This window comes from Echiichthys vipera (assembly GCF_963691815.1).
Source record: "Echiichthys vipera genome assembly, chromosome: 10".
NCBI classification, from domain to species: domain Eukaryota; kingdom Metazoa; phylum Chordata; class Actinopteri; order Perciformes; family Trachinidae; genus Echiichthys; species Echiichthys vipera.
In genome coordinates, this window is record NC_139835.1 from 26258660 (window position 1) to 26273611 (window position 14952).

A 14952-nucleotide genomic window follows, 5' to 3' on the forward strand; every position below is an offset into this window, starting at 1 on the left:
ATGATTATTATTCTGGAGCCAAATGCCGGACTACAAAAAGCTTTTCTCACAATAAACAATGCCTGCAAATGCACATTTAAAGACTGCAAATACAGCAATTGGTGTCATTATAAGGAGAGTGTTGCAAACCAGGATGAGGTAACTGCATTGTGAACCAGCACTGCTTGCATGTGGTTATTTCAGCTCTGTCTGTCCCCTGTCTTATCTTTGCGGCCAATAGAAAGACTATAAGAAGGACTATGAGGAGAACATGAGGGGCAAGAACCTCTCAGGCTTGGAGGTCACCCCTGCCATGTTACATGTCAGACATGCCACCAGAATAGTCAGTGAGGTAATTAAAGGACCATGTATCTGTGACAACCTTCCCCTATTGACCTCACCCATTCCTTATAATCATACTAAGACCATCCCAACCACGGCCCCACTTCCTTTTTACCACTTTTTTTTTTAATCCCACGAGTGCTTCCTTCTTTCTTGACTTCTTGTGCAACAGTCCACCTATGCAGTGAAGTTTGTTTGCATGATTCACTACACAGCCCTAAGCTCTAAATAATACAACATTGACCCATTTCCCTTCTCTCTGTCTACGGTGTGGCTTATCGTAGAGTTATTAGTGTTGTTTGTTTGCATTTACATGTGTCGGTGGTGGAATCTAACAAAGCTTATTTTCTGCTTTCTGCTTATTTTATACTTTTATACTACTTTTACCATACATTTGGATGCAAATATTGTACTCCTCTAAATTTATTTTACAACATAAGTTAATTTACGTTGTATTAAGGGACATTTTTCTTAATTATAAGACAATAAAGCAAATTAAAATAAATAAATAAAAACAGAATAAAAATAAGATCATGGGATGATCAATAAATCAAGGCATTTTAAAATAAAATGTTGCACACTGTACATAGATTAATTATGGAAAATAGGTTTCATTGGTGAAATAAACATCCCATCATATTTTGTATTTTATATTTTATCTTATTTTTAGTACTTCTGATTGCTTTGTACCGCTGCTACGATGACCTAATTTCCCCTCGGGGATAAATAAAGTTATCTATCTATCATTTTTCTCCTAATTCCTGTTGGAGTTCTACGGCGTAGGTCATCTGTTATAAAAGATGTTTAACAATACTGATGTAGTCCAGCAGTAGCACATTTTTTCTCAAGCCAGTATTTTGTGATGGCCTTTTTAACTCGTTGTTAGCAAGATCTTTAAGAGATCACTATCACATGTTCAAGATAGAGGGATGGGAATGTTAAAATTATATTAAAACCAAGGATTTTTTTACATAATTGTTGCTACTTCCTTCCAAAACACACAGGAAGAGGAGATTCAGATTAATAATAGACTAATAAATAATGATATATTTTACTTAAGTAAAGTTTTGAATGCAGGACTTATTTATCTATCAAGTCTCTGAGTACTTCTTCCACCACTGATATCTGTGTCCATTGACATCCTGGACTTCTAATTTCACAATCAAGAGACTACTAACAGTTTTATAATAAAAAGTCTGCATGCACGTATTCAGTCATATCATTCAATGAGTTGAAATGCTGTCTTGAATTGTTGTTGTATTTGTTCCAACGCTCTATCTGATAAAATGTGGTTCACATTCTCTTTTATCAGGATTCTGGCCAAAGTCACCAACATCTCCACTCTCTCTGATAAAAATGTGACAGACAATATCCACTGTTTTATAATGATATAATAGACCTAAAGTCTGAATCTGTGGCTGCTTTTTGGGAGGTTTGGTGACTTTGAGCTCAAAGGGCAAGCAGCAGAGCTTGTCCACTGTACTGTCTGTCTGTATGCCTTTGCCTGGCCTGCCTGTGTGCCCTTCTCGCAGTCTCTCTGTTCTTCTTCCATCCTGTAGAAAGAGTACAGGAAGGATCTAGAGGAGGGAGTGAAGGGTAAAGGGCTTACTGTACTGGAGGAAACTCCGGAGCTTTTGAGAGCAAGGAATGCCACTCAAATCCTGTGTGAGGTACGACTGAGTGAGAGGCGATGGAGACAGTTTCACGCTCTCCACCCGAGTGCCGTCCCCCTTAACTATCATCACACTAAAAGGGCGACTGCTGGGTTTGACTCTTGCCTTTGTCCCTGCTTCATGACATCACTAATTTTCCAGCACCCTCCTTTCTTTAGTTTCTATAAAAAATTTTCTGATCTTGACCTTTACCTTCACCCTGTTTGATGTTACCAAGATTTTCTCTTATATGATGTTCTTTTATGTCTGATACGTGTTTCAAAAGTCAACCTTAAATGTGCTGAAAGCATATTTAGTAGTGGGTTTTTTTTTGTTAAGCATGCGATATTGTATTTCATATTTTTATTCTTTTACTTTTATACAGCTTTACTTTGACTTAGTTCATTTTAATTTAGTTCATTTTTTACTCTGGGTGCTTTTGAGGTTGATTTTTGTGCAAAATCGACTCTTTTTTGATTAATCAGCTGAAATAAGGAGAAATGTTTGTTGAAAATGCCTAATTATTATTTAACACACTGTCCTTAACTGCTGCTGTTTACTTTTCAGTTTTGAGTGGAGCTTCACACACAGTCCTAATTTCTTCTAACTCCTCTTTATTCGCCATTCCCCTAGATGATTTGGTTTTGCAGCCCCCACTCAGTATGAATGAGTAGAAATCCTCTTATTTATAGTGGTCTGCCAGTCGTGTCTGTCATGCTTTTAATATAAAATGTAATGTAACATTTACAGAGAGAGTACAAAAAGTCGCTGGAGTCGGAGATTAAGGGCAAAGGAATGTTGGCTTTGGCTACAGACACCCCAGACTTCATGAGGGCGAGGAACGCTACTGACATCCTCAGTCAGGTCTGAATCGCATTGATGTGAAATTAATAAATAATTCAGAATGCAGTGCTGTGCTTTTGGTTGCAGTTGTAGTAAGGCCAGAATCTGTGCTGACTGATGTTTTCTGTTCCTTAGGCTAAGTACACGCACAACGCTGAGATGGACAGGGCCAGCTACACCAGTGTCATCGACACCCCAGACATCATCCATGCTCAGCAGATGAGGAACATCATCAGCCAGGTACCCGACGTTAAATGTTTCATTTAAAGGGGACATATTACGACCATCTTCGGGCTCATAACTGTATTCTACTAGAACACATTGACATGCTTTAATGTTAAAAAAAACATTATTTACTGGCTGAATATACCTGTATTCACCGTATCTGAAAGTCTCTGTCTGTCTCTTTAAGCTCCCTTCCTAAAAAGCCCTGTCTCCTCTGATTGGCTTACGAGGAAAACTGGTTATATTTTAATAATAACAATAACTTTATTGATATAGCACCCTTAAAAGTTTACAAAGTGCCTTTACAGACAAAGCAAAATCACATACACAAATCGAATACACATACATACAGTTTATATATATACACATCAACAAAGCAAGATAAATGACAGGACGCTATTAAAGAACGGTGAAACAACAAAGGAATAACTAAGAAGAAATAAAATGAACAAGTGAGGTATGAAGACAATATAAAAGCAATAAAAAGTGGATAAAAAGACAATGAGCACATAAAAGTAAGTCTATAAAAATAAATATGTTTTAAGAAGTTATTTAAAAGAGGTCACTGATCCGGTGAGCCTGATCTCCTTGTGTTGCACCTGGATACTCACATGAAGGGTGGTATCTTCTAATGGGCCTGCATGTGACATAGGAAGTGGAGCCAAATCTGAATGGCTTGTCGAATCCCATGTTTTCTGATCTGGGCAGCCCACAAAAAAAACAACTGGGTTGTCTTGTTTCACAGTCTGTGGATTGGTAGGTACTCCAGATACCCGAATCTGTCCGCACAAGCACTTGAGAACGTTTTCTTTTTTCCTAATATCTCCCCTTTAAACGATGAACTGAGGACTCCTGAAATACTGAATCTCTTTTCCTGATGTTTTTGTTTTCAACAGAAAAAGTACAAAGAGGAGGCCGAGAAGACCATGTCTCACTACGTGCCGGTCCTGGACACTCCGGAGATGCAGAGAGTCCGTGAGAACCAGAAGAACTTCAGCACTGTAAGTAGTATATGTGAATGTTAAATTGTGCTGTTTCTTGCCGGAGCAGCGTTTCTCTGACCGTTGTAGGGCGTACAGTATGAAGTCAGAGATTCTTCCGATGTCTGGCGGCTCTGTGTATGTCTCCATGTCTGCTGTAAAGTATTACCTTCAATACTTTCTCCAAATTAATTGAATCCAGTCGTAAATTAAGAACTTGGTGTTGATTGTTTTGTACGCAAAGCAGTGTAGCATGTTCTACTCATACCAAGTAAAATAGCTTTCACGCTAATCCTGAGCAGAAGGTACTTTTTAGTAGTTTCACTTCTGGCTTTTCTGTTCTCTTCTTTACCTCTATGTCACTGTGAAACATTTTAACTGCACTTTTGTTTTTCTCTCTGTAGCATCAATACCAGATTGACCATAAAAACATATTGGGCAAAGTGTGCACTATAAAGGACACTCCTGAAATGCTTCGTGTTAAAGAGAATACAAAGAATTGCAGCTTGGTATCTACTCCATAATATTATTATTTTCTTGATGATTTCAAATAACACATTTTTTTAATTTGAACGAGTTTTTCCTTGATTTTTGTGATTTTCCTTTTTTAACTTCTCTCTTTAACAAACCCTGACATGCAGCCCTGATTTCTCTGGACCAAACATATTTTGATTTAACCTTGTAGAATATGCGGCATTTTAATTCACGCAACTAACTCCTGACATTGTATTCCATAGTGTAACATTTATACTTGTTAGTGCAGAGCTTGTGTGTTTTTGTGGAGTTGTCCAGACCAATGATGTGTTCCTTTAAATGTTGATTATTGTTTAATTTAGTGGGTTTTTGTTGGTGTGTGTGTGTGTGTGTCAGATTTGGTTGGTTATTTAAATCAAGCACCTCGTCCTCATTATACAAGAGTTGAAATCAAGCTAACCACTGGTTGCTGCTTTCATTCCTCGTCCATGTAAAGATTCAGTACAAAGAGGATTTGGGAGGAGGAACAGCTTTGCCCGAGACCCCTGAGATGGAGAGAGTTAAACGCAACCAGCAGAACATTAGCACGGTACTCCACAGAGTGACCCTGCCCTCCTTCATCGCCTCCTCAACCAGCCTTACCTCCATATTCCTCTCTTATAATAATAATAATAATATAATATAACAGACCTGCCTTGACATGCAGTCTCTCTAAGATTTCTCACATGCTTATAATGTTCATTTCTAGATTATTTTAATACTAATCATAGGCTTTCATGGAGCCTCCAAAGGACTTAAATGTTTTTTTTTGTGTTAACTTATGGAAACACATAGATGTAACTTCATTACTGCAGCATAATAGCTTGTTTCCACAATACACCAACTAAAGATCGGCCAAAAGTATGTGGACACCCCTGCTTAAGTACAGTACTTTGTATTTGGGGCTGTCAGTGTTTGAGCTACTTCGATCATTTTCTAAAAGGAAATCTTAATGCTGCAGCATGCGATGATATTTCTGACAGTGTGATTTTGCAAAAATCCATTAAGTCCATAAAGAAATGGTTATTTTTCTAGTTGTGTGTGAAGAAACTTAATTGGCCTATTTTGAGCCAGAGCCCTGATCTCAACCACATCCAACACATTTGAGGTTAACTAAATGCCAACTCCTACCATCAGTGGCCGACCTCACCAATACTTTTGTGGCTGATTTGAATCAAATCCCTGCAGTCAGCAGATTTGAGACTGTTATTGTAGCATTTTTATTTCCATGGTTTAGAAATCTCTCATTGTTAGGTGTCCACATACTTTTGGCAAAATAGTGTATGTAAATTAAACTCTTCCCACAAGTTAACACCTTCATCGTTTACTGAGAGATTGAAGGCTCTGTAGGACCTTCTTTCTCATCATAATCCAGTGGATTTACACCCTGAAGTAATAAACTAAATACAGTTTCATCTGTTTTGAAGGCAGAACTAAATATTTCCCAACTTACTGCCAACATGCCCCTCAAATATGTTAAGATCGGAACAATATTGTGTTTCTGTCAGTTGTGAAGTGTGTGTGTTGTGAATGAATGGACGTGTCTGTGTCTACACTGTGCTGTTTGTTTGTTCCTGTCTTACTCTGTGTCTGTGTAATTTATGCAATGGGCAGATTCAGTACAAGGATTCTGTGGGTCAAGGCACCTCGATACCTGATCTCCCTGAGGTGAAGCGGGTCCGAGAAACCCAGAAGAATATCAGCTTGGTAGAGGAAATGGACTATCGTATCCCCTTATAATCATTTCCAAAATGACCTCTCCTGTAGTCTAGAAAACTTTACCCTCCGTGTTTATAGCCCTGATTTCCCTCCTCCACCCTAACTAAGTTTCATACATCACCCCTTTGTTCCAGTTTTGGGTGATGAGTTGACTTACATTGCCACAAAAAACATAATTGCCCCCATTTTTCCCCAAATAAATGCACTTCCTTGGATTTTTTATTTGATTTTAATGTCTTATTATTTGGCATTTCCTTCCCGCCTAAACTGAAAAAGTAATAAACTAAATAAAGTTACATCCTTTTTGAAAGCAGAACTAACTATCTCCCGACTTACGGCCAACATATCCAACTACCACTGAAATATGTGACAATTGGTAAAAGTATAATAACGTGTTTCTGTCAGTTGTTGTGAAGTGCGTGTTATGAGTGAATGGACATGTCTGTGTCTATAGTGCACACTGCTTTTGTTTGTCCCTGTCTTACTCTGTGTCTGTGTAATTTATGCAATGGGCAGATTCAGTACAAGGATTCTGTGGGTCAAGGCACATCCATACCTGATCTCCCTGAGGTGAAGCGGGTCCGAGAAACCCAGAAGAATATCAGCTTGGTAGAGGAAATGGAATATCTTATCCCCTTATAACCATTTCCAAAATGACCTCTCCTGTAGTCTAGAAAACTTTACCTTCCGTGATTTAAGCACTGATTTCCCTCCTCCATCCTAACTAAGTCTCATACATCACCCCTTTGTTCCAGTTTTGGGTGATGAGTTGACTTACATTTCCACAAAAAACATAATTGCCCCCATTTTTCCCCAAATAAATGCACTTCCTTGGACTTTTTATTTGATTTTAATGTTTTATTATTTGGCATTTCCTTCCCCGCCTAAATTGAAAAAGTAATAAACTAAATAAAGTTACATCCTTTTTGAAAGCAGAACTAACTATCTCCCGACTTACTGCCAACATATCCAACTACCACTGAAATATGTGACAATTGGTAAAAGTAGAATAACGTGTTTCTGTCAGTTGTTGTGAAGTGCGTGTTATGAGTGAATGGACATGTCTGTGTCTATAGTGCACACTGCTGTTTGTTTGTCCCTGTCTTACTCTGTGTCTCTGTAATTTATGCAATGGGCAGATTCAGTACAAGGATTCTGTGGGTCAAGGCACATCCATACCTGATCTCCCTGAGGTGAAGCGGGTCCGAGAAACCCAGAAGAATATCAGCTCGGTAGAGGAAATGGAATATCTTATCCCCTTATAACCATTTCCCAAAATGACCTCTCCTGTAGTCTAGAAAACTTTACCCTCCGTGTTTTTAGCACTGGTTTCCCTCCTCCATCCTAACTAAGTTCCATACATCACTCCTTTTTACTGGTTTTGGGTGATGACTTGATTTTGAATTCACATTTCCACAAAAACATAATTTCCCCCCATTTATTCCCAAGTTCTTATTATTTCCTTCCCTCCTTAATTAAACACTAATCTTCCTTTGAGTGTGTCGCCACCATATTTGACTTCTGTGTGTTGATTGTCTCGTTCAAAGATTCAATACAAAACAGGAGTGGAACAAGGCACGTCAGTATCAGAGACCCCTGAGATGGAGAGAGTTAAACGCAATCAGCACAACATTAGCACGGTACTCCACAGAGTGACCCTGCCCTCCTCCTGTGCTGTACATTCCTTTGCCTCTGTCCGCTCTCTACCTCATTCTTTACCTCCCTCAAACACACTGTCATAACAACTCTCCTGAGCCTTCACCGCTCATTTTAGATGTCAGAGCTTGTAACACCAAACCCACTACGCAGATATATAACGCGGTGCACACTGTGCTGTTTGTTTGTCCCTGTCTTACTCTGTGTCTCTGTAATTTATGCAATGGGCAGATTCAGTACAAGGATTCTGTGGGTCAAGGCACATCCATACCTGATCTCCCTGAGGTGAAGCGGGTCCGAGAAACCCAGAAGAATATCAGCTTGGTAGAGGAAAAGGACTGCAGTGATCCTTATTTCTTACCCCCCTTATAATCATTTCCCTAAAATGACCTCTCCTTTAGTCTAAAAGTCTAGAAAACTTGACCTTCCTCCATCCTAACTAAGCTCCATACATCACTCCTTTTTACCGTCCTTGGGTGATGACTTGATTTTGAATTCCCATTTCCACACAAATGTAATTTCCCCCTAATTTTTTCCCTGGATTAAAAAAAAAAAGGATTTCATCCCTTGAATTAAACACTAATCTTCCTTTGAGTGTGTCGCCACCATATTTGACTTTGTCTGTGTTGTCTTATTCAAAGATTCAATACAAAACAGGAGTGGAACAAGGCACGTCAGTATCAGAGACCCCAGAGATGGAGAGAGTTAAACGCAATCAGCACAACATTAGCACGGTACTCCACAGAGTGACCCTGCCCTCCTCTCCTTCACTCTTCATCTGCCGCAAACACGCTGTCATAACAACTCTCCCGAGCCTTCATCGCTCTTTTAGATGTCAGAACTCTTATGCTTGTTGTCACATCAAACCCACCGCGCAGATATAACACCAATGAGCCCTATGGTGTCAGCTAAACCTCACCACTTCTCTGTCACAACCTGCTTCTCCATTTCTCAGGTGTTTTAATTCATGTTTGCTGTGACGTTTGTCTTGGTGCTGTGCTGTGTCTCTGTCTTCCTTGCAGTTTATCTCTGATTGACCTTTATTTTTTTCCCTCCAACTTTCTTTTCCCTGAAACCCAAACTGTTCTGTTGGGTAGATAAAGTACAAGGACTCTCTGGGTCGAGGTACAGCTATACCGGACCTCCCCGAAGTGCAGCGGGTCAAACAAACCCAGAAGCACATCAGCTCGGTAGCGGAACAAAACCGAAATCATGTGTGCTCCTAACTGTTGAGAGTGGATAAGTAGTGCTCATCAATAATACCCATCATAAACGCGTTTGCTACTCCCTCCCCTCCCTCACACTCTCATCCCCTCTCGCTCATCTCATCCGTCTTCATCCGAGGCACAGACTGCAGTTTCCTGAGCTCCAGCCCTGCCATCCATACATTTTTCTTTCTCCTCTTATACTCCATCTTTAATCTTCAACCATCAACCCCTCACGCTGAGTGACACCCTCCTCTTTGGCCCCCAGTATATCATAACCTAACCCACAGCTTTTTTCACACAAAGCTGCTTAAGGTTCATTTCCACTTCACAGCTAATGACAAACTAAATCTCCTGCTGAAGCGTTAGGAGTGTGTTTGTTCCCACATGTTTGTTTCCACAACAGAGATCCTGGCTCCTGTTCAACAGGAGCTTACCAGCATGAGTCACTCTATAGGACCAATTTCTCAGACGCTGCTTAAATATATTTTAAAAGCAACATATGTCAACTGAAAGCAGTTCCCATCTCTGAGATTAATTCATCTTGGAAATAACCTGAAAACTGCTTTGGCTGTATCTTCTTTTCAAAGAGTTTGAGGCTAATCCAAGTCTATGAAACCAGTCCTATAGGTGTGTGGTCTGTGTATGCTTCAGTGTCTGATTTGCCCTTTGGGGCACTTTGCTTCTGTCCTCTAGGTGTTGTATAAAGACAGTTCACTCAAGGGAACTCCTGTGGTGTATACCCCAGAGATGGAGCGAGTCAAAAGGAACCAAGAAAACATTAGCTCGGTACCTTCAGAACCACCGCAAGAACATTTTCTACTTGAAATATGTTCCTCTCTTACCCCGTGTTAACCTTTTTCTAACTGACTTGTCTCCCAGCTCTAGTTAATTGTATTAATTCTGTAGCTCTTTTTAAATGTCTAGCTGTGGTGCTTCATCATCCCTTCTAACCTCTCCTGTTGTTCAAACTACTCCACTTCATCTTGTCACCCTGCCGTCCTCCCACTGAAGATTGGGACATAATCTTGTTTTAGTTTAATACTTGAGCGTCTTCGTAAAAATCTCCCCGCTATTTCATTCGTCTGAAATCCCAGTAATGTAACCCCAGCTCATTCTGCCTTCAGCTGTGTGTGTGTGTCCTCTTACCAGTCAGTCTTCTTTGCCACACCCTTTGTGCTGTGGATGCTAACGGCTGCTTCATGATGGCTTCAGGTTCGAAACGTTTTTAAGCCGCTCACTGTTTTCCTAACCCCCGCTCTCCGCCAGGTGCTGTACTCTGACAGTTTCCGTAAGCAGGTCCAGGGCAAGGCCGCCTTCGTTCTGGACACACCTGAGATGAGGCGCGTCAGGGAGACCCAGCGCAACATTTCTGGAGTAAGATTGTGTTGTCTGTTAAATTTTGTTTATGCACCTTAAGTTTTATTTCTTCTGCAGGTAGTTTACTATTTCAATTTAAGATGTTGGTCTATAAAAAATATGTCACAAAGATAATAAGGTAATTGCTCAGTAATTTCCTAAAACAGCTGGGCACTGTAGATTTTAGAAAACTCAAACAGGAGTAAAACGTGCATTTCTTAAAGGTTGAAAATTGAGAATGAGCAGAACACCGCCATCTAATGTCTCAGGATCGTAGTCGCAACAACAAAACATAATTTCAGCAGTAGGATTGCCAGAGTCGTCAGCCCAAGGAGAAACGCAGCAATTTCAGCATGCGTTTTAATGCCGTTGAAATCCTTTATCTCTGTCCATCGAGTGAATGCTTGGCTTATATTGACTCTCGTTTTGCCCGTCTCCGGTCACTCAGCTGCTGGGACAAATAACCCCCCTTTGCTTCACCCAGTACCAACCTACAGTAGCTGCACCAAACAACAGTCAACCCTGGAAACCTCAAATGCCGGCCGCTATTGGCTGGTACAATTCAAACAGAATATGACAGAAAGTTTTGACAATTTTTTTCTAGCTATTAATTCAGACTTAATATATTCTTTATGGAAAAGCAATACTTTCATTCTTTACCCCTCAAAATGCCCCGTTTGTGTATTTAAAAAAAAAAATTAAATATAGCTTTTAATAAAGATTCTACATATTCAACCTTTAAGGATTATTTTCATGCCACATAAATACACATTTAGTGCTCTAGTGACCATGTCTTACTTACTAAGAGAAGGCTAAGTTACTTACTGTGGTTATGATCATGGATGGTTTACTGACAAGTCTACCAGGCACAGGTCCAGGGGCCCATAAAGTCAGGGGCAAATACACGTAAAATATTTTGAATTGGCTGTAAAATGACCACAGAGAGAAACAAAACGATGACATAGAAACATAAGATGTTTTAAAATAGATGCAAAATCACCACAAAAAGATGCAAAATATCTAAAAATAGATGCGAAACAATTACAAAGACATACAAAACAACTAAATATGGACACAAAGAGACGACTAAAAGTAGTTTCTTTGAATTCCTACGTAGACAGAATGGGCGGCCTCTAAAGATGTCTGTGCCCAGGGGCTCATGTCTTATGATCTGTCCCTGGTTGTCATCTGTGTTTTCCAGGTGAGATACCACGAGGACTTTGAGAAGACCAAGGGCAGCTTCACTCCCACCACCACTGACCTGGTGACAGAGCGCGTGAAGAAGAACACCCAGGACTTCAGCGACATTAACTACCGTGGCATCCAGAGGCGTGTGGTGGAGATGGAGAGGAGACGTGCCATCGAGCATGACCAGGAGACCACCACTGGTACAGTTCCAATTGAATGTTAAAATTGACCTCAAATTCAACTACAAGACATTTGAACTGTTAAACTGTTGGAGAAACTGGGCTATGTAGGGGATTTTTTTCTCATAACACCAAATTTAATACAATACCTTCACAGCGATGAGCATTCATGTTTGGAAAGATAAAGCACTGATGATCTGTGAAGAACCAGGAATGTTGTTTCTTAAGAGTTCTGTGTTTTTTGAAAGTATTTCCAGATTCTTCGAAGACTTTTCTAAGCATCTGGATAAGAAATATTCAATTTTCTACATGACAATATAGTCTTTAACCCGCTTCCTAAATGACATTAGAGTTCTCTAAATCCAAACAGGAATGAAGAGCAAGAACAAGTTCATATTTTTCTTTTCTCCTACAGAAAGAGCAAGGAAATAATACTTTTTGCTGCCGTCTTAGATTGATTTAGGAAGTCACAACTTGGGAAACAGGTTGAATGGTTTTATCATGCAGTGGTAGTTAGCACTGTCGCCTCACACCCAGAGGGTTTCTGGTTCAAATCCCAGCTGGGGCCCTTCTGTGTGGAGTTTGTTCTCCCTGTGTCTGCGTGGGTTTTCTCCGGGTTCTACAGTTTCCTCCCACAGTCCAAAGACGTGCAGGTGTTCGGTTCATTGATGACTCTAAATTGCCCGTAGGTGTGAATGTGAGTGTGAATGGTTGTCTGTCTCTGTTCGTCTCTATGTGCCCTGTAATAAACTGGCGTCCTGTCCAGGGTGTACCCCACCACACGCCCGATGTCAGCTGGGATCAGCTTAGCTATTGCTCAACTGATCCCGTCTTCGACTCTGTGCTCTCAGATCTGCGTGTGTGGCGCACAAACCCCGGCTCTGTGTTTGACTACGACCCTGCTGAGGACAACATCCAGTCCAGGAGTCTGCACATGATGTCAGGTGAGATGAGTAAAATCAAAAGCATCACATCACACGGGTCTTGATGTTTATTCATGTTAATTCAAACCGATTCGTTCCAGCCAAGGCTAGTATAATAAAAACGTCACATCTGCTCATGTGATTATTTTACATGTCTATCTGACCTCTTGACGTTCATCTGACAGTGCAAGCTCAGCGTCGCAGCAAGGAGCACTCTCGCTCCACCAGCGCCTTGAGCGGCGTCGGTGATGAAAAGTCTGAGATGTCCCAGGACGCGGACCACCACATGTCCCTCTACAGCAACGGCTTCATGGCCTCTTCTGCCGGTAAATGATCTAGAATCAGCGCAACAAAGCTTCAACAAATGCTGTATTTCAAATATGTGCTGTTTATCACACTGCAGTGTGATTGTATCAGTGTTAAGACTTCTCTACTGTAACACCCGCAGGTTACCAGACTGCTAAGACTGTGGAGCTGCAGCAGAGGTCATCATCAGTGGCCACCCAGCAGACCACCGTCTCCTCCGTCCCCTCTCACCCCTCTACCACCGGGGTTTGTAACACACTGTAACACACACAAGCCTGTTCTTGAGATCAGAGTTGACAACTAATCCGATGACTGTTTCAGCTCTAGTAGGCTCAATTCATTGCTTGTTTGGGTTCTTTACACCTTTAAACTCTCACACCACCCTCTCTTCTTCTTCTTCTCTATTCTCTGCAGAAAACTGTGCGTGCCATGTATGACTACACCGCAGCCGACAATGATGAGGTGTCCTTCAAGGATAGCGACGTCATCGTTAACGTGCAGGCCATCGACGAGGGGTGGATGTACGGTACTGTGCAGCGCACCGGCAAGACCGGCATGCTGCCAGCCAACTACGTTGAAGCAGTCTAAAGACAAAAGCCCGCCCATCGTCCCTCCAGAGTGGGCGCGACACATCCACAGGGCAAACTGATTGGTCTTCCTGTGATCACAACTGTGGCTTAGTGCAATGTGTAGCCTTTAGTTAGTTTTAGCTCTGTATCTGTATTTGAATTGTGTTGTAATTCTCGTCCGTTATCATTCAATGCTGCTGCCCCCTGTTGCCTGTGGATGTGACATAAGCATCATGACATGACACATATACATATCTCTGATTATACATACTATGACTATGATTATCAGACTGTTTTAGATTGTTTCAACTGCTCTAAGACACTCTCTTGGATCAGCGAGACTCTAACAATATGCCCTTGTATATTTCAACAATATTTAATATATATAAAACACTTTTTGTCCAAGTTGTACTACCCAACCAATGGGCTCAAATAGTTCCAATCATGCCTTGAATGGAAATCCAAGGCATGAGAAAAGGAAACGACTACAATAATGAAACGTATAAGCAGTCAGTTACCATGATTAAACCACTCCTGAAGAGTTGTACAAGACAAGCCTCAGTCTTCCCTCCTTTATACTGAGGGCTGGTCAATAGTAGAATGTGTGTTTTGTTTCTTTCGATTATTTAGGTCCTCTACCTTTAATCCGTAGCTAATAAAGCACACCAAGCTCCTGCAGCACTCATGCCTCCTCCTTTTCATTCTCAACTTTGACCTTTGGTTATCTTCTTTATTCAGAATGGGTCTTATACGGTGTAGCATTTACAGAATAATAAATTGGAGAGGAAATACAAAGAGGTCTATATTAGAGACGGCTGGAAGCTGATATTTAAAGGTCCCAATATAAAGCCATTTTTAGGTTCATGCTTGCATTTTGGGTTTCTACTAGAACATGTTCACGTGCTTTAATGTTCAAAATATGTTTTTGTCATACTATCTGAATATACCTGTATCCCCCCTCTGTCCAAAACTCTCTGTTTTAGCACCTGTCTCTTTTAAGACCCCCTCCTGAAAAAGCCCTGTCTGCCCTGATTGGTCAGCGTTTACATGTCTTCCGCACTTGAGCTCTCTGCGTCACTGCAGCTGGAGAATGACTGTAACGTCACCGTAGCATCACTTTCTACTTATACATAGTAAAAGTTGTGACATCACAGCGGTACAGAAGTCCTGACGGCTCGTTTAAAGGCACAATTTCTGTATATTTCTCTATGGATTGAGCAGCAATAGCACCTCCACCTGCTTATAATTAAAAAAATATACATGAAAATTTCCCTTTTTACAATGTGAGACCTTTAAGAGAGAAAAAACAGCTCT

The 14952-nt window shown here is 40.7% G+C and overlaps 1 protein-coding gene across 21 annotated transcripts in view; it reads left to right on the forward strand.

Annotated features, from left to right (window-relative positions):
• neb (nebulin) overlaps positions 1–14319 on the forward strand; it is a 67914-nt gene extending 53595 nt beyond the window's left edge. For 7 of the 21 annotated variants that reach the window (XM_083921563.1, XM_083921581.1, XM_083921579.1 and 4 more), the window contains 20 exons: positions 221–331; positions 1881–1991; positions 2724–2837; positions 2952–3056; positions 3938–4042; positions 4426–4530; positions 4992–5084; positions 6149–6241; positions 6770–6862; positions 7801–7893; positions 8141–8233; positions 8551–8643; positions 9007–9099; positions 9811–9903; positions 10384–10491; positions 11675–11861; positions 12692–12784; positions 12949–13089; positions 13212–13315; positions 13484–14319. In XM_083921563.1, the coding sequence (XP_083777689.1) occupies positions 221–331; positions 1881–1991; positions 2724–2837; positions 2952–3056; positions 3938–4042; positions 4426–4530; positions 4992–5084; positions 6149–6241; positions 6770–6862; positions 7801–7893; positions 8141–8233; positions 8551–8643; positions 9007–9099; positions 9811–9903; positions 10384–10491; positions 11675–11861; positions 12692–12784; positions 12949–13089; positions 13212–13315; positions 13484–13657 (2202 nt within the window). In that variant the 3' untranslated portion in view covers positions 13658–14319. The remainder of the gene's footprint in view (positions 1–220; positions 332–1880; positions 1992–2723; positions 2838–2951; positions 3057–3937; positions 4043–4425; positions 4531–4991; positions 5085–6148; positions 6242–6769; positions 6863–7800; positions 7894–8140; positions 8234–8550; positions 8644–9006; positions 9100–9810; positions 9904–10383; positions 10492–11674; positions 11862–12691; positions 12785–12948; positions 13090–13211; positions 13316–13483) is intronic. The other 14 variants (XM_083921582.1, XM_083921583.1, XM_083921566.1 and 11 more) reach the window with 10 other exon arrangements.
• The last annotated feature ends 633 nt before the right edge of the window (positions 14320–14952 follow it).